Source organism: Garra rufa, chromosome 15, assembly GCF_049309525.1.
Source record: "Garra rufa chromosome 15, GarRuf1.0, whole genome shotgun sequence".
NCBI lineage: Eukaryota > Metazoa > Chordata > Actinopteri > Cypriniformes > Cyprinidae > Garra > Garra rufa.
In genome coordinates, this window is record NC_133375.1 from 31717521 (window position 1) to 31738511 (window position 20991).

General features: G+C 38.7%; 1 protein-coding gene across 1 annotated transcript in view; it reads left to right on the forward strand.

Annotated features, from left to right (window-relative positions):
* Positions 1 to 20991, forward strand: part of agbl4 (AGBL carboxypeptidase 4) — a 486475-nt gene that overhangs the window by 323886 nt on the left and 141598 nt on the right. Inside the window, exon 6 of the mRNA XM_073818790.1 lies at positions 6170 to 6209. Within this exon, the coding sequence (XP_073674891.1) occupies positions 6170 to 6209 (40 nt within the window). The remainder of the gene's footprint in view (positions 1 to 6169; positions 6210 to 20991) is intronic.

Sequence of the window (20991 nt, forward strand, 5' to 3'; positions counted from 1 at the left end):
TAAAAAGCCTTTTACCGCCTGCTTTCCAGGTGGTAATAGTGCAAGACCAATACCAAATAATTAAACTCCTCTTGTCTCAGGCTCTGGGAAAAAGGGGGATTGTAATGTTGCTGTCATGGATCATTTCATAAAGACTAACATTAGCTGTTTTAAAACCAAGTGAGCTGCCTATTTATAAAGCATTTTAGTGCTTATAAAGTGCTTATAAAGCACTTATAAAGCATTTTATCCCAATAGCAATAGTTCACCCAAAAATGAAAATGACGTTCCAAACCTGTAAGACCTTTGTTCATCTTTGGAACACAAATTAAGATATTTTTGATGAAATCCAAGAGCTTTCTGACCCTGCATAGTCAGCAACAGTACTACCATGTTCAAGGCACAGAAAGGTAGTAAGGACATTGTTCAAATAGTCCATGTGACATCAGTGGTTCAACCTTAATGTTATGAAGCTACAAGAATACTTTTCATGCTCAAAGAAACCAAAAATAATGACTTTATTCAACAGTTTCTTCTCTTCTCTGTCAGTCTTCGATGCAGTACCACGCATACACAGTTCTGACATTGAACCTGGATGCGAAATTGACAAATACAGTTATTTTTGTTTTCTTTGTGCACAAAAAGTATTCTCAAAATGATGTCCTTACTACCTTTCTGGGCCTTGAATGTGTCAGTTGCATTGCTGTCTATTGAGGGTCAGAAAGCTCTTGGATTTCAACAAAAATACCTTAATTTGTGTTCCGAAGATAAATAAAGGTCTTAAGGGTTTGGAACGACTTCAGGGTGATTAAATAATAACAGAATTTTCGTTCACACTTTATATTAGGTGGCCTTAACTATTACGTACTTATGTCAAAAAAAAAGTACAATTTACTTAATGTGGTCATATTGCATTGCAAAACACTTTTGCTTCTATTAAAGTGGGATATGGGTAAGGTTAGGGACAGGTTTGGTGGTATGGGCAGGTTTAAGGGTGGGTTAGGGTGTAAGGGGAAATTAATTACAAATGCAATTACATATAGGTTTTTAAAAATATATAACTACAATGTAAAAACATGTATTTACACAATAAGTGCATTGTACCAAATGATTAATTTAAATGTAAGTGCATAGTAGTTAGTTAAGGCCACCTAATGTAAAGTGGGACCGAATTTTCATTTTTGGGTGAACTATCCCTTTAAGGCATCATAGATATACTCCTGATGTGAAAAACCTGAACCTTGTAAGATAACTAATTTAAAAAAAATACTCTGTTCATTCAATACTTCACACTTTTTCACCATGTTATGTTAAAATAAATGAATAAATGTAACTTTTAACATTATTAAGGATTTATATATATATATATATATATATATATATATATATATATATATATATATATAATATCGCAGTACGTTCACATTAAATCTTCAAAACAATGTAGAAAGAACATAAAGACAGTATATATGAACATATTTGTTAAATTAATTAAATTAATTTAAAAGCACTAATTTTGACAGCACTAATATATGTACATGTATTTCTGTAGTTATTATTTATATTTATAGTATCTGTAGTTATACTTACCTCTATATGGAAACAATAGATCTCTCTACAATACATCCTCATTTGGATAAACATACGTGTGTGTGTGTGTGTGTGTGTGTGTGTGTGTGTGTGTGTGTGTGTGTGTGTGTGTGTGTACCTGGTATTCATCACGTTATGGGGACCAAATATCCCCACAAGGATAGTAATACCAGTAGATTTTGACCTTGTGGGGACATTTCTTAGGTCCCCATGAGGAAACAGGCTTATAAATCATGCACAATAAGTTTTTTTGAGGAAGTAAAAGTGTGCACAATCTCCTGTGAGGGCTAGGTTTAGGTGTCGGGTAGGTGTAGGGCCATAGAAAATACGGTTTGTACAGTATGAAAACCATTACGCCTATGGAATGTCCCCATAAAACATGTAAACCCAACGTGTGTGTGTGTGTGTGTGTGTGTGTGTGTGTGTGTGTGTGTGTGTGTGTGTGTGTGTGTGTGTGTGTGTGTGTGTGTGTGTGTGTGTGTGTGTGTGTGTGTGTGTGTGTGTGTGTGTGTGTGTGTGTGTGTGTGTGTGTGTCAAAAAAAATGTCAAAAAAAAGTACAATTTACTTAATGTGGTCATATTGCATTGCAAAACACTTTTGCTTCTATTAAAGTGGGATATGGGTAAGGTTAGGGACAGGTTTGGTGGTATGGGCAGGTTTAAGGGTGGGTTAGGGTGTAAGGGGAAATTAATTACAAATGCAATTACATATAGGTTTTTAAAAATATATAACTACAATGTAAAAACATGTATTTACACAATAAGTGCATTGTACCAAATGATTAATTTAAATGTAAGTGCATAGTAGTTAGTTAAGGCCACCTAATGTAAAGTGGGACCGAATTTTCATTTTTGGGTGAACTATCCCTTTAAGGCATCATAGATATACTCCTGATGTGAAAAACCTGAACCTTGTAAGATAACTAATTTTAAAAAAATACTCTGTTCATTCAATACTTCACACTTTTTCACCATGTTATGTTTTTTTTTTTTGCATACCAGTAAAGAATTAGTTTATAAACAAAGAAACAATCAAACTGTGTGAGAGAAGTGCTATTTGTATCAGGGTTTCATTTCAGTTAGGATGCAGTCTATGTAGGCAGTAGACAACAACGTTTTAGAGCAGTGATAGTGACATTCTGATCCCAAGACTCTGATATGTAAATGTATGCACATATATTGCAAGATAACTAGTGTTTAAAATGCAAAACGAACCTTTGTATTGAAATGATCTTAAATATTAATGTATGTTTTAGTGTAATGCAGTGCATCTCTTTCAGTTTTACTTTCCCTCTTCTTCGGATCAGTTCAGAAAATGAGCTGAATTGTGTTGTATGTGTCTCTTTCACCAGCAGGGGGCGATCTGAAAAATAAAACAATACACATCATTCTAGGAGTTTGATCAAACAAGCCTTCAAATTACTCTTTAACGTCAACTAGTATTATATTACACTATATACACACTTTAAAAGAGCTTTTTATTACTTTGCTAAAGAAAATGCTCAGTGAGAGTTAGCACCTATGAGTCACAACTCATATCTTCCAATTATCGCATAAACAACACATTAACACATACTTTTTTGACAGGTGCCAGCATATTTCATGCATAAATTATACTGTTTTTTAAATTATTTTTAGCAGATAGAAAATACACATCATATGCAAGTTAAATGGCCTCAATAAAAATGTGTTGCTAAATGTCTAATGTATTGCTAACAAGCACAATGCATAACACAACAAACTCCACATACATAACAAACACGCAGTGACTGTTCATTAAAACTGATTCACTAATGCTCTTTTCATATTTTCAGACTTTGCTTCTCAGAGAGCCACCAAAAAATGAACATTTTATGAATTCAAAACCAAGTTAAAGCCCTGTGGCTTCACTGGATAATTGCTAATCGTCAGGAAATGACCAGACACTGAAAAGCAGAGCTGAGTGTGTGTGTGTGTGTGTGTGTGTGTGTGTGTGTGTGTGTGAATGATATCAGTGTATGCTCTCTGCTCTACTATGCGTGTAGTGGCTCTCATGTATAAGGACCTGCAGTACTGTTACCACAAGAGTGTTAAAGTACAGCTCTTGAGCTGCCTGCCCTCACAGTATGTGTGTTATGTGTGTCCGCCTCACACTGCAGCACGCTATTGAGGATGCCATCAGTCTTTGATTGGGCACTTATCGATCTGAGAGTGTGACCTGTGTGGATTGCAGGTAGCCTCTGTCACGCCCTCTCTCCAGGAACCCGCATCTACTGCAGCACATGAATGCATAACTCACAAAACGCAATGGATTATGTACACAAACACACACACTGTTGAAGTATCAGAACAGGCCAAAAAACAGCGTGAGAGTGTGTACACACAAAAGACATAGGCCCGGTTTCACAGACAGGGCTTAGACTAAACCAGGATTAGCAGATAGTTCAATTAGGATATTTAAGTAATTTTTATAAACATGCTTAGAAAAAACATTATTGTTGTGCATCTTGAGACAAAACAAATGCACCGATATATTTCTGATCAGTCAGTGCAAGTTTCGTTCAGTTGAAACAGCTCAGACTTACATTTTAGTCTAGGACTAGGCTTAAGCCTCGTCTGTGAAACCGGGGATACTGTTATAAAAATGTGTGTGTAAATGCTAAAAACTAATATTAATATCAATATTCTATTTATTAAAGTCAAGTATGAAGTTAGTGTTTTTAAGTAATTTACATTTATTCCAAAATAACCCCTCAAGGCAGTAACAATTTAAACTATGTTTTATTTGTGAATTTATGTTGAGATATTCTTTTAATACTTGACTTTAAAAAAAAAAAATAGTTTTTTGGATCATCAGTCATCAAAGCTCAGTCAATATTGATCACAAACATGGAGATTTAATTTAATTTCCCCAATTTGATTACTCACTAAAAACTCTCACAGATCTTTTTAACCTCAAATGCTCATCTTGCCTCTGTGATGCACATGCATACTCTTCAAAATCGTCCTACATCGCTGTTTTACCTTTTTTGTAAAGAGCGTTTGACCGTCTTTGCATGTTCACTTTAATAATACTAATAATAATAATTTGTTACATTTATATAGCGCTTTTCTAGACACTCAAAGCGCTTTACAGTGTCAGGGGTATCTCCTCAACCACCACCAGTGTGCAGCATCCACCTGGATGATGCGACGGCAGCCATAGTGCGCCAGAACGCCCAGCTTACTGGTGGAGAGGAGACAGAGTGATGAAGCCAATCGGAATATGGGGATGGCCATGATGGTCAGAGGCCAATGGGCAAATTTGGCCAGGACGCCGAAGTCACACCTCTACTCTTTTCGAAAGACATCCTGTGATTTTTAATGACCACAGAGAGTCAGGACCTCGGTTTAACATCTCATCCGAAGGACGGTGCTTTTTTTGGCAGTATAGCGTCCCCGTTACTATACTGGGGTGCTAGGACCCACACAGACCACAGGGTGAGCACCCCCTGCTGGCCTCACTAGCACCTCTTCCAGCAGCAACCTAGTTTTCCCAGGAGGTCTCCCATCCAGGTACTGACCAGGCTCAACCCTGCTTAACTTCAGTGGGCGACCAATCTTGGGCTACAGGGTGATATTGCTGCTGGTTTGTAAACACTGAGTCGGCACTTCTGCAACAATGTAGTACTCGTGTGCATTGTAGAGCTAGACAAGACAAGCATTTGAGGTTTTAAAGGTATATAAATTGTAAATTTAGTAAGTAAATAACTGATGGTTTTGATAGATAAGACCCTTTTTCCTTGGCTGGGATTTTTTAGAGTCTTTAAATCTGCATTTAAACTGCATTTTGGGGGCACCATAGAAGTCCACTATATGGAGAGAAATCCTGAAATGTTTTCCTTAAAAAAACATAATTTGGCATAATCTCCTCTTACGTGACTTTCCCCATTCATTCTCAATTACCCCCCACTAAATTTACCACATGCTTTAGGGGGTCTGTTAAAACTCAGTGGGCTCAGGGGAGGCAAGAAAGATGCAGACTACCGCTGTAACTTTACTTTACTGCTAGTGTCGCTGGAATTATTTTTCATATCATTTTGTTCTGTATAGATTGAATTGACATTGAATTTTGGTTACCCAATGTTGCATCCGAAATGTAACTAAATATCAATGTTTTATGACGTTGTGTGCCTGCTGGGAATAAATACATTTTAAGTTTTACTTCAGAGGTCAATGTAGGACTTAAAAGATGTATATGCTATTGTTAAAAATCTATCCTACTTAAACCTACCTAAAAAATGTCCTTGTTTGTTATTGGACAACTTTTTGTGTGAACATGTCCATTGGAAAACATAGAGTCAAAATTTTTTGCTGTGAATAGGCCTAAAGAGAAATGTAGGATTAGAACGATTTCACAGAGTGATATATATGCTCTGTATATGTACATATATTTACATAAAATTGATGTAAAATGCATGACACACTTTTATCTCTCCAGAGAGAGATAGAGAGCAAAATGTGCTTAACAGGCAGACAGCACAAACTTTGATTTCTGAGTGAAAAAATAAAAAAGTCTCAGACTAGATCCGTTTCATCTCTCTGACTGAAGACCTCTGATGTCTCTTTGTTTCTTTTTCAGCAACAACGAAGGCTGGATCTTCTGACCATCACCAACCCCGGTGAGTATGTGTATTTTGGTGTATGCGTGTTTGTTATTCCCTGCACAGCACACCACGCAACAACACTGAATACTTACATGGGGCTTTATGGATTTGTTCACATGAGTTGGTTGTGGAGGCTTTGTGACTGATCTTACTTCTCACAACAAGCATCAGCTGCACCCCAAGAGCAAAAACCTGCAAAAAGAGGCCTTTTCCCACGACTTGTCAGCATTTCCGCGATCCTGTCGTAGCACCCCGGGCGTGCATGTCCCAGAGCAGCGGGTACAGCCTGCGCTTCTGCGTCTCTATGGGAAGCTGAATGTTTTGTCAATGCATCTGGGTGAAAGCTGAAACTGCATTCCGAGCTCTGGGAGAGACAGATGGGGTAGCCAGGAAGGATGCAGCCCCCATATGTCTAAAATATCTGGCTGCTCTAATACACTTTGATTAAAATAATGTTTATGTAAGGCACGTGGAGTAGGCTAATTTACCCAGCTTTGCTCAGCATCTGTTACCCAAAGCCACACAAGACTGTACCGCTGACCTTCACAACTTCACAAAAGGCATGCACAGTGCAACATGGTTTTTAGCTTACCTCGTTGCAGGTTATATAATGAAAGTGACTTTTTCCCCCCACTCACTCTATAGCCCTTGCCATTTTGGGAGGGTAATTTTGCTGATTTCAGTGTGCAGTAAAATCTACTTTTTCTCCATAAAAACTCCACAATTGTGCACAAGCAGACTGCAGAGGGGCTCTGGAGAGCCGTTGCGCTTTTTGCTGATCTAGAACTCCCTGAATGCAGTTATTAAAACTAACCGTTGAAAGAACAACTACTAAACCGGTGTTAGATCACTGGGCTACAGATGGGCCTAATGACTTATTGATGAGGTGAACGGGGTATTTTAGTTGCTATAAATGAAGAATCGCCGCTGTAAATGAGCTCATCCGTCCCTGTCTTCTTCTATAATCCTGCAGCCCGGCTGCTTATTAGGATTCTGTGTGCAAACTGTATATGCGACTGCGCTGACCTCTGACCTCTGTTTGTCCAAGGAAACTTGTTTTCCTGCTATATGGAAAGCAGCTTGCATTCTTAGATGACTGAGTCAGATAGAGCAACGGGATGCGTCGACCTATCCATATAGAACTGTATATGTGAAAGAGGGATGATAAAAATTAACATACATGTATCCATAGTCCTTAATGAGATCAAGCCGTGTCCTTCCCAGTGCCCTTGGAGGTCTTTTTGGAGTACACCGAGTGCCAACCCCTCGGTCGGAAACCTGCCGCTCTGGTTGAGGCCCTGTAGATCAGTGCAGAGGGGGTCTCGTTGCCCTGGCCCCCTCATTAGCTCTCCTCTGTGAAGAGTGCTTCCCACTCAACCCCTGCCAGACCCTCTTTAATTGGACACTTGAGCAGCACGATGTGAATCTGGCTCCATTGAAGCCTGACATTTCAAACAGCTGACCTTTCTAAGGCCAGAACAGCTAAAGAATGATTAGCCTCGCCCACCGTTCCCATCGCAATGCAGAACACAAACTAAACACTACGTACATGGCGGGAAAAGGGATGAAGGAATTCTAGAATGAAAGGACTTGAAGAAAGCACAAATGCTTGGTAGGCATGAAAAGAAAAGTTTTAAGTATGTTTACTTAGGTTTTACTGCAATTTAAATGCTTTTCGCCATTGTAACCCTCAATATGCGTCTTGTTTTTGTCCGATGTGCAGAAAAATAAATGACCACAGTTTTGTAGAGGAAAGGTAGCTAAATGGTTAAATGTAGGCAAGAAAGAAGAGACCAATAATACTGCCCTCCAAAGGCAAAGTGCAGTAACTACGCCAACACTGAAACTGAGAAAAATACCTTTAAAGTTTTTTTGCCAACTAGTCAAACATGTTGACACTCTCGTTTCTGTCCCGTTTCTCTAAAACAGGACAAAGTTGAACCAGGAGACTTTGCCACAAAACAAAACCATTGTCACAAAGTCCATTTTAAGCCTTAACTCAATTTTGACCAAATGTGTAGTTACTGCGCTTTGCCTTTGGAGGGCAGAATAGTTCAGTACACAAATAAATGCACGAAATTAGACCAATCGAAAATTCAGTGTACAAGTATCATGATGTAATCACTGTGGGTTTGATTTATTCAGACGCCTTCAAAATTTCTTACATTATCGCAGTTTATTCGCTATAGTTTAAAAATAGTAATAAAATATGACAAGAACTCAAGAGTTAAACTGTGTCAGAACAAATTCATCTTGATAATGTCAGATAACTTTGATAGAAAGGTATGTAACAAAAAATGGCCAGGTCAAAGTGTCAAATCAAATTTTTGGTCCCAACTTTTTGCAAATTACTAGTACTAGAAGAATATTTGGTTATAATATGTCACAGTTTACTTTATTTTGCTATCCTCAGTTACATAATTGAACTATAATGTCCTGCACCCACAAAAATATTTTTAAAAAATCTGGTGTCTGAATAATTTTTGGTTTGACTGTATATACACACACACACACACACACACACACACACAAATACATAAAAATAGAAACCAAAATTGTTGGAAAGAAAAAGAAGCATTGTAAACAGAGAAATCTCTCTGTCAGTAAAAGAGTTTTGGACAGTGTGATAGACTTGGGGTTGTGGGGGTCTTAAAGGAGGGGTTTGCAGTATGTTTGGAGCTTAGAGGGTGTCTGCGGCCAGAAAATTGAGTTCAGACATCTTTTCGGAAAGGCTATTGTCGATCTATTGATTTGAATGCCCTTTTCATATCTGCAGACTCTGTTGCGTTATTGTTCAGCTGGACAATTAACTTTGCTTGGCTGGTGTTTAGTCTCTGTGTCACTGCCCCCCCATGGCCACCATCTCAGCTGTGTTACAGAAAAAAAGGTCAATTACATTCATGAGACTTGGAGAGATGTGCAAGCTCACTGCTCTGAGAACAGATATTAGACAACCTTCAGATCTCCTCAAACGCTGTGAGCTCTTGTTCTGTGCTAGACACACACACGCTCACACGTGTGCTCTTATGTCTTCATCTGTGGATATATGTAAATGATCTCTGTAATGAGAGCCTGCAAAGGTTCCCAGTCTGAGGAAAACAGCGTTCAATAGTGTTGTTATGTTCAGCTGCTTCTTTATTGACACGTTTACACTGACAGCTCAAAGTGTGAAATAAACTGATTATGATATGAACTTTTACTAATTAGAATTATACTCTATTCATACTCTATAGATAAAAGACATTTGCTCAGGCTTCATTTTAAGGTCCAGTTTATGCTATTAACTAACTATTAACTATGACTTTTGCTTTAATGAACTCCTAATTACTGCTTACTATTTTATGCTTTTACTATTTAAGTTTAGGTAGAGTAGAGTAGAACCATTTTAATTTGAGGACCAATTCTCACTGTTAATTAACTATAAACCGTGACTTTTGCCTCAATAAACTCCTAATTAGCTGCTTATTAATAGTTAGTAAGGTAGTTGTTAAGTTAAGTTATGGGTTGTTGGATTAAGGGATCTAAAATATGGTCATGAAAAATAAGGCATTAATGTATGCTTTGTAAATACTAATAAACAGCCAATATGCCAGTAATACTGGATGCATGCTATTAAGCAACTACTTAATAGTAAGAATTAGTCCTAATACTAAAGTGTTACCATATATTATTAAGATACATATTCAGTTTAAATCATACATTTACATACACCTTGAAGAATCTGGAAAATGTTAATGATTTTACCAAAATAAGAGGGATCGTACAAAATGCATGTTATTTTTTTATTTAGTACTGACCTGAACAAGATATTTCACATAAACAGCACTTACATATAGTCCACAAGAGAAAAGTATAGTTGAATCTATAAAAATTACCCTGTTCAAAAGTTTTCATACACTTGATTCTTAATATTGTGTTGTTACCTGAATGATCCACAGCTATGTTTTTTTTTTTTTTCTTGTCCCTTGTTTGTCTTGAACAGTTAAACTGCCCGCTGTTCTTCAGAAAAAAACTTCAGGTCGCACACATTCTTTGGTTTTTCAGCATTTTTGTACATTTGAACCTTTTCCAGCAATTACTGTATGATTTTGAGATCCATCTTTTCACACTGTGGGACAACTAAGGGACTCATATGCAACTATTACAGAAGGTTCAAACGCTCACTGATGCTCCAGAAGGAAAAGCAATGCATTAAGAGCCAGGGGTGTAAACTTTTGAACAGAATGAAGGTGTGTACATTTTTCTTATTTTGCCTAAATATATATATATAGTTTTTATAAATTTAACTATTATTTTCTCTTGTGGACTATATAAATGTCATTTATGTGAAATATCTTATTCAGGTCAGTACTAAATAAAAAATAACATGCATTTTGTATGATCCTACTTATTTTGGTCAAATAATTAACATTTTGCAGATTCTGCAAGGTGTAGGTAAACTTTTGACTTCAACTGTATATTCAAATCTAAGATAATTAGATATAAGATACACACGTGTGTACCGATAGATATATGATATACATATATATAGGTCTCCATTTTTAACAATAGTGTTTATTATTGTATATTCTGAAACTGTAATGCTTTTTGCTTTTTTCAGTGTTTTTTTTAACCACTATAGCACACACAGCCACTTATGGTTTATTGCTTTAGTATATTTTACATAAGAGCATTTGGCCTAATGCATAAGAATGTCACATATTCAATGAATCCCTTCTTTTGCTGTGACTGGCCTCAATGGCCCTTTTGATATAAATGTTTAAAACACATTCTCAGCCAGTTCCACCGCCCTGCCTGAGCAAATGTGTCCCTGAGTGTTTTCTTGGCCATTTCTGTGATGGTGTCTGTATGGCATCCAGCAGTAAAACAGGTCTGAGCCTGATGGTCTCTGGACTGGGGCCGTGTGGCCAGACACCCTGATGTTTGTGCTTTTGTGTCTGGCCACAGCAACTCCGGGCCAAAGCACAACTTGGACAGCTGCACCTCTCAGCGGCCAATACCTGCACCAGTGAGATCTACCTTTAATGGAGCAGAGGGACCAGGCTTGGCACAGAAAGACAGAGATCAGGGGACAGAGGAGGAAATGATGTAGTGCAAAGTACAGCAAGTGAGATGGGGAATGATCATAACCCATTTAAACTTCTCTGTGGACATTTCGTCCTAACATCCAGATCAGTGACTGAGTGAAGGAAGGTGGATAAAAGTGAATACAATAAAAATAATAATAATAATGAACAGCGGTTGGTAGAGTCCACACAGAGATAGAGAAACCAAAACGTCTGTTCGGCTGCCTCATGCTGTCTATTTTCCAGTTGATTTTTTCCAAATGCACACAAAGGAGCATAGCGAAAGGGCTGTGAGCCTGTTAATGAAGAAAGAATAAGAGCGTTAATGTAGTCTGGAGAAGAGAGAGAGAGAGAAAGAGAGAGAGAGGGTGTGTGCCGCTAGTCTGGCTTGGAAAATATTTGTAAAATATGCATCATTAAACCATTATTTAAAAACATGTCTGGAGCCCAGCCTTGAAGCTTTTCAACAACTAATGCCTCTAGTTAATATCCCCAGCCATGCAAATATCACAATTTCACGCCTTCTTCACATAATCAGCCATGGGTTTTTCTGTTCGCCGTGTGAAAAACAAAACAACACGCTAAAGATACTAAATGAAAATGCAGTGTGCTGTTTGCTATTAACTTGTCTTTCTCTTTTCACGGCTTGCCATTTGTATGTATGTGTGTTTGCGCACGCGAGAAAAGGAAGATATGTGGGAAAATGTAAATAGTGTTTTAGCAGGCTTTCTGCAGAGACAGACTAGACAGCGATGACGGTTTTGTTGTCACCAGGGCCACTGCCGTTGCCAAGTGCGGCAAATCCATAAGGGGGGAAAAAGAGTGAGATTTCAGGTAGGAGGACCTTTTGTTATTTCCTTCAGTGGCGGCTGCTGCTTTTCAAGAGCCGGGAATCACTCATCAATGACAAAAGGTGTACTGGAATGTTTTTTTTGTTGTTGTTGTTGTTTTTTTACTGCTTCTGAAAGCTGCTTCATAAACTAATACTAAGAAGTGAAAATCTCTAAGTAGCATCATTTCGAAGTTGAACCATCAGACACACTGATTTTGCACTTAAGAGTATGTTTTAAAACAATCTCAGTCATTGTTGCAAAGACCCGCCCATTTGAGAGCTCAGCCAATCATCATATAAAAAAGGCAGGGTTCCATGTGAGACACAAATATACAGTTGCAATCAAAATGCAATCAAAAAGTCAAAGGCTATGTGAAGATTTCTAAGGCACTAAAAGCCTTATTCCTTAGTTTAAAGTGTGTTGTACCAGAAAACCTTTGAGGGTGTTCAACCAAAAATGCACAATTTCATAAAATGTTTGATCAGAGCAACTGAGAAAAACCTGCAATGTACAGCCAAAGACTTGCGAGATGACCCGATGAAAGGAGGAAAAATACTTCATTCCAGAGTCTCTATAGCTGTCCATCGTTTCCGATGATGACGCTTGCTTCGGGATGGGGGGGGGGGTCAACGACGTTGCCGTTGATGCCACTTCTCGTGGGCATTGAGGCCGATCCTTGAGCCGCACACTCGTCCGCAGGTGGTACAGGGGAAACCAGAGGACAGAGGAGCCCCAACTGCCCTCTGGTGTCTTTGTCTGCGTCTCTCGGCTCTCCGCTGTTGGTCTCTGTCGTGGATTTGTGAAACTGCTTGGGCACAGGTAACCTGCCAGGCTGATCTGTCCTGTGCCAGAGCTTCAAGCTGCATAGGATTGATGTTTGAATGCTTTAAGAGTCCCTTAATGTGGTCCTTATAGCGCTTCTTTTGTCCACCAGCTGCTCGTTTGAGTCCTTGTAGTTGGCCGTAGAGGACTTGGCGAGGCAAGCGGTGGTCCGGCATACGGATGGTGTGCCCTATCCACCGTAGGTGTTTCTTAGCCACAGCGGCTTCCATGCAGATAGAGTTAGTGCTCTGTAAGATTTCCGTATGTTGGACTCGGTCCATCCAGGAGAGGCCGAGGATCTTCTGGAGGCAACGGATGTGGAAGGATTGCAAGAGTGGGATATGTCGGCTGTATGGAGTCCATGTTTCCGCCCCATAAAGCAGGGTGGAGACACACACGGCATTATAAACAGCAACCTTGGTGCTGACCTTTAGGTTTCGGTTTTCAAAAACCCTGGTACGAAGGCGACCAAATGATGAAGATGCTTTTTTGATTCGAGTGTGTATTTCCATATCAAGGGAGGAGAAAGAGGACAAAGTTGAACCAAGGTAAGTGAACTGATCTACATTTTTAAGTGGGACACCGTTGATATGGAAGCTGGGGGGTGGAGAGGTTTGAGAGAATATTTGGGAAATAACTTCAGTTTTTTTAATGTTAACCTGAAGACCAAAGGATTGGTAAAGACTGGCTATTGTGTTGAGGGCGTGCTGCATATATTCAGGACTATGTGCTAGAATCGCGCAGTCATCAGCATATTGTAGTTCAGCTATACAGCAGGATTTGGTCTTTGTGTAGGCCTGCAACCTCCGGATGTTAAAAAGGCTTCCATCAAGGCAGTATTCAAAAAGAACACCGTCCTTGTGTCCTAAGGCACAGTGAAAAAGATGAGTGATGGCAGAGAGAAGGAGGTTGAAAAGGACTGGGGCCAAGACACAACCAAATTCCAGAGTAGAAGATGAACATAGGACAAGCATGGCACAAGATGTTGGGGCATCTTGGCGAATACCATTCTTGATCAAGAAGAACAAAAAGGTCAGCTTGAATATGCTAAAATTTATTTGGATAGACCTGTGGAGTTCTGGAAGAATGTTTTATGGAGTGATGTGACCAAACTAGAACTTTTTGGACGTATAGATCAGCGGATTGTCTGGTGCAAAAAAGGGAAAACTAATGAGCAGAAGAACACTATCTCCATGGTCAAACATGGAGGTGGGCTGATCCAATTATGGGGTTGTTTTACTGTAGCATGAAGTGGAAAACATGACCGCATGAAGGAAACCATGGATTTTTTGAAGTATCAGGCCATTTTGACAAGAATTGTGATGCCTTTGGTGCAAAGACCGAAGATGATGATCAATGGACTTTCCTGCAGGACAATCATGCCAAAGTAAACAAACAAATCTACTTCTGCTTGGTTCAGGGATCAGTCACAGAATGTTCTTGAGTGGCCTGTTCAGTCTCCAGATTTAATTCTCATTGAAAATATTTGGTTGAATTTGAAGAAAGCAGTGGCAAAGTGAAAACCAAAGATTATCCGTGATCTAAAAGCTTTTTCAGCCGAGGAATGGTCCAAGATTGCAGTAGAGAGGTGATCAACGTTTCTAAACACTTTCAAACAGCGTTTATTGGTGGTCTTAAATAATAAAAGATTCTGCACCAAATTTTACTTTTGGGGGTTGAATAATTTTGAACATGAACGTTTAGAGCCAATTTGATTTTTTTTTCATTATTTATCAATTTATGTTCTCAGAATTACTCAAATGTGTATTAAAATACTTTATCTTATAGTGTCCTAATGCCTTTGTAGATTTGTTTTTAGAAAAACAAATGATCTGGAACAAAATGTCTTGCATGTCAAGGGGGTTGAATAATTTCGAATGCAACTGTATTGATGGAAACCCCAAGGACTAATTAATTACTAGATATTGTTTCTTATTGATTTGCATTCGTTTGAAACCAAAATAAAAACACGTTTGGAGCCTTATGTCCACTAAAATTTGATCTTTACTTCATTAACGGTGTGTTCACACACGTAGTTTGGTTCATTTGGTCCAGACCAAAAAGGAAAATGATACATTTGGTCCTGGTCCACTTAGCGTTCATACTGGCATTTTTGACAGCAAACCTAAAGATACTGAACCTAAATACACGTAATTCGTCTATAACCTGGTTGATCAGGTTGAATGATGGAACTCACTGAGCACTCCAAACAAAAGGAAAATGTGACTACACCTAATGTGGTCTACTGGACTGAGCACGCTTATTGTTGCATGTATATGATTTTATTTTCATCACCTGCGAATCCACAAAGAGATCATAAACGGCACTTTACCTCCTCGTTGCTCCACATTTGCCCTCTGCTCATTTTGTTTTGGATACACCGCTTGTTCCCTTCGTGAAATCATGTCGCATAGCATCGCATCTTCTCATTATTTCCTGTTTTTGGTTTGTTTAGAAGTATTTGGTACGTGTTGCGTTCAAATTTCATTCGAACCACACCAGAGTTTGATTGGGAGCGGACTGAGACCCACGTTTTTAGCAGTCTGATGAATCGCACTAGAGCAATCGCACCAGAGTTCATTTTTATCGAACCGAACATGACAATTTTGAATAAACTGTTAGGGTATGTACCACTGACATATAGTATAGACATATATTCAGGGGCCTCACGGAGGTTGCCCAAACTGTTAGTGTAATCTGTTAAAAACGCACATTATATACCTGTTTTTTAGGCAAGAACCAGATAATGAGTGTCATGTCATGAAATGTTTTAATACTAAGTAAACTGTCTAATGTGATCACAATTTAATAAAAACATTGTAAGTTAGGCCTATTAACTGTAATGATTTCATTTCAAACAACGAATAACTTATATAGAGAAAGTGAGCAAAGTATCAGTTGAGCTTTTTGAAACTCTGAATCAGTAAACCACTGCAACGCAAAATGATTCACTGTTTTGAAGCGCTGCAGTCGTATCGTGAATCATTTTATTCAAAACAGGACTTCAATGCATGTATCGCGAATCATTTGAGTCAAAACGGGACTTGAATGCAAAAAATAATTCAGCAGAGGCAAGGATGCATAGACCAAAGAGGGGGAAATCCCCGCCATCTCCCCGGCAAATCGCACCCTGCATATATTAATGTGAAAAATTATATATGACCCTGGACCACAAAACCAGTCTTGAGTAGCACTGGTAGCAGTAGCCAAAAATAGAGTCAAAATGATCGATTTTTATTGTATGCCAAAAATCATTAGGATATTAAGTAAAGATAATGTTCCATTTAGATATTTTGTAAATTTCCTACTGTAAATAAATAAAAACTTCATTTTTTTAGTAATATGCATTGCTAAAAACGTAATTTAAACAATTTTAAAGGCGATTTTCTCAGTATTTTTTTTTTCACCCTCACATTCGAGATTTTCAAATTGTCTTATCTCAGCCAAATATTGTTCATACATCAATGAAAAAGTTATTTATTCAGCTTTCAGATGATGTATAAATCTCAATTAATTTTTTTTTTTACTGTTTTGTGGTCCAGTGTCATATATTTGATGTTATTTGAAGAAGCAGTGTGTTGTTTTTAGACTATATATGCAACACAATAGTACAGTGAAACAGAAACCTACAACTAACTATAACTACCCAACTAAACTTTTTTTTGTTTCACGGTTTCCAAAAATATTAATCAGAACAACTGTTTTCAACACCGATAATAAGAATGTTTCTTGAGGAACAAATCAGTATATTAGAATGATTTCTGAAGGACCATGTGACACTAAAGACCGGAGTAATGGCTGCTGAAAATTCAGCATGCCATCACAGGAATAAATTACAATTTAAAATGTATTAAAATAGAAAACAGTTATTTTAAATTGTAATAATATTTCACAATATTACGGTATTTTTGTTCAAATAAATTCAGCCTTGATTGAGACTTTTCAAAAACATTTATTATTTAACAAAATCTTACCAAACCCCAAAGTTTCATTGCAGTTTTACATAATTTAGCATTAAATATAAAGTTTAATTCAGAAACAATGGCCACTGGTTTGCGACTAGTGAAAAATAGAGTGAAAAATACAGTTCTGATAAGGAACCTATACAGTCAGAAGGGGACAAAGAAACAGTGATTGAGAGAAAGAAACGGATTATCCTGTGAGACTTCATCGCACTGAACTACCCCCGCTCGTTCTCTGTTGATTTCTTCCATTCGCTCTCAGCTGCTAGCTTGAGCGAAGACTTTATGTGGTTACCTGGTTACCGCCAGGCCTCGTTTGCAGGGTCACTTCATTAATTCCTTTCCTGGTGAAATGGTGGCATGCGTTGGTGTGTGTTTATGTTTGTGTCGGCTCAACAAAGAGCGGTTCGCTCTCACGCTCCACCTGCCGCTGCCCTGTTATCGGATCCACCCACGCACACTCAAACGTTAGCACACAGTGATGGCCAACTATAGGCCTTGATTTTACCGCTGTCATATTAGCACACCTAGTAAATCTGGACAAGAAATTAGCTACTCTTGGTAAACATTATGTCACTTCCCATTAGGGCTGAAGAGCTGAGACTGCTTAAGAGAGGATGAGAACCAGGATGACAAGAATTGCTCCTGAAGTGTGATGTCACGCTGTGAGTGTGCGGGGCCTTCTTGTTATCAGACGTCTTATCAAACAGCAAATGAGCAAAAACTGTGGCAGCGCCTATGACATTGAGGTGCTGATTATCTATCTATCTATCTATCTATCTATCTATCTATCTATCTATCTATCTATCTATCTATCTATCTATCTATCTATCTATCTATCTATCTATCTATCTATCTATCTATCTATCTATCTATCTATCTATCTATCTATCTATCTATCTGTGTCTTGACAACTTTTTTGGATTAAAAATAGCAGTTTGTTATGAATAGTATGACTTTGTTTGAATTTCCATTCAACTCTTTATGCTGTTTGCTACCTCATTTCGAATTAATTTCAAATTCAGAAAAGTAAAATCTCCTTAACTTTACAATCTAGGTGTTTCCAGCAAGCACTAGGTTGTGGATAATTATTAAAATGGCATTTTCGCACCGTCTGCTAGGGTTACTTGCACTGTTGCTTATGTTGATGCCGTTGTAAACATGTTTTGTGACACCTTGAGTTCTTTTTCTACTCAGAATAGTTTGTGTTATTGTAGCACAAAAATAATTAGTGCTATTGTGTTTTGTGGGTAGCTGGGACCAATGATTTATAAATATATTTTATGAGGTTGTGGTGTTTCATGGATTAAACATTGTAAAATTAGCTCTTCACATTATTGCGCTGTTTAAAGTGCGCTTGAAAGCTAAATCTGTCTTTTACGGTTTTTTGTGCTATTTACATCAGATTTTTAAAATAAGATATAGGCTACTTATTTCAATATTATTTTGCAGAATTAAGTAGATTGTACTTAATTAAAGGGGTCATCGGATGCAAAACTAACTTTTCCATGTTGTTTGAACATTAATGTGTGTTGGCAGTTTGTGTACACAACCACCCTACAATGATAAAAATCCACCTAGTGGTATTTTTTTAATCTTTAAAAGTAATGTCGCCTTTTTAAAATCAGGTCATTCTCAGCTTCTTGTTGTTGTGACGAAACACAGTTGATTGACATGAGCGTCTTACCTTAGATTCACCGAGCTGAAACAGTCTGAATACGATCACCATTGTGTCGACTCAGGTGCAGAGGAAGACTAATTGAGCGATTGAGGTGTTCTGTTGTTGGATGTAATAATGAACATAGCAGTCATCATTTACTCCCGACATCTGAGCCGCTTAAGAGGCAGAGGACAACGTTACTTTCGTATTTAAAAGGAAAGCGTAGATCCCGATCTACATACGTGTCTATGTTCGTTTGAATCATTCGTGATGCAGCTTCACCCACAGCAGAAGTGAGTATAAGGGGTTTTTATTCGTCTTTGCAAATGGCCTTTCTTAATAATGTGCTTGTTGGCAAGTTTCGCCGATATAACACGGCTAAACGCGGCTAAAGTAAACATTACAGCTCGTAATCCCTCAGCAGAGAGGGCGGGGTGAGCAGAGCTCATTTGCATTTAAATGGCCCATGCGATAAAATGAGCTGATATTTTGCAGGGATGATTTTGACAAGGTAAAAGGTTTTTTTTTTTTTTTTACACTACTATTAAGAATTTTTAACTAAAGTATATTAAAGACTTTTCATTAAGACCCTAAAGAATATTATGAATTTGTGAAAAATGGGCATCCGATGACCCCTTTAAATACCATTGAAATTTACTTTAAAAAGTACTTTTTAACAAGTGTCCTTGTGAAAAAAGCTGTAGATGTAGCTGTGCATTTCTTCATTTAGCATTTTACTGTAGGAAACAGTTTTAAGTGTTATTTTCATCTCGTTTATGTAGTTTCGCTCTATATAAATATTGAATGCTACCCGTTTCAGCCCTCAGATTCCAATCTGACAATCTATATCTATTTGACAAAAGCGTAATGATTATATATGGTCATCTTTGCCAGTGAACCCTTTATGACTTCTTTCTGACGTGTCTTTATCACTGAGATGGATCCAGTAATCAGCTCCAAGCAATCAAATATTCACAGTTTATCGTCTGCGCACAATGAGGACAAATGAAGTGTCCTCGCGGCGTGAGTCTGACATTATCCAGGGCGAAGGGGAAAAAACGCAGTCTAGTCTTTCATATTAATGCGTCCCAGAGATCATATTTGGAGGTTTGGGAGACGATGCAGATTCTTGACCCGGCCGAATCGATCGCGTACGCCCCAGAGAAATCCAGATGAAGCACACCGAACAGGGCCAAAGTATAAGAAACATCTCTGAAGCTCTCGTTTGTTCTTTAAAAGGAAGATCAATGTCCCCCCTGCCGCCACTCGGAGAATGCGCAGCGGGACACTGTGCTGGCAATGATACCCCTGTAAATATTTGATGAAGGGATTGAGGAACGGTTATACAATATAGTTTGCGTCTGCTCGGCCTGTCAGTTTTGAAGTCTGTCTCAGGGCAGTGCCGCGCAGAGCTCCGTTTCGGGGCTACTGTTCATTTCACGCGCTATCACTTTTTTTATTGCCCGACTGATGACTTCACGGCTAATCAATTATTCATGAGGCACTAATTAAAGGACAAAATAAAGTAACGTAATTAAGGGCAGTTCAATTAAACAAGAAGAGATCATTGCCTTGTAAGTTGCTGGTCAATAGAAGACATCGCCGCCAACTTTTTTCCAAAGCCGAAACGTGGCGCCTTTTCCCCCCCGAACATGCGGGAGCCTTTATTTTAAACCATATTTCTAATGTTCTCTAAACGATCCCTGCTGTCCCCCTCTGTGCTTCACAGATTCTGGCAAAAACGGCAGGTTTGGAACTCGCCGTCTGGTTCTATACTTAGCCAGCCAGCGTCGACGCTAGCGTACACACGCGCACCTGGACGAGCGTCTGTCCGTCTCCCCGATTGGCACAGGTGTGCTGTTTTGATTGGCTGCGTGGTAATGGCTAATGTGTTCCCAGCTAATGCTGCTGTCACAGCTCCTCATGTCCATCCCTTGCTGCCTTCATCACCATCCTCATCCTCTCCCGGGCACCGACCCAAAACATGCCCACCGCCATCATCTCGCCCGACACCCACCCTCTTTCCTATTCTAGTCACAGAGCTCCTACCTCCCTCTCCGACACTCGGCTTCATCATCCACATCATTATGGAGATTATCCCATGTCTTTTATTTAATGGTGGCTAATGTATCACCAATAAAGATGAATGAGGGGAGCTGTGAAGCTCTAATTGGAGGGACATGATGTCTGACTCTGAGCCGCTGATAATGTTGACACTGCCAAACAGTTTATGAGGCGCCATCACCAGTCTAAGTGTGTGTTTAGAGGTGGAGGGGGAGCAGACACTTAGTTCAAGTGCTCATTGTTTGATAACTGCGCGTGAGAGAGCGCCGAGTTTTGCGTGAGAGGTTTTTGCTCGTGTGCTAAAATGCAAAATGACATGATTGTCTCTCATCAGCTCTTGGCCTGGTCTGTGTATTGAAAGTCTTGATGACATTTTCAGCTTTGGTTTTT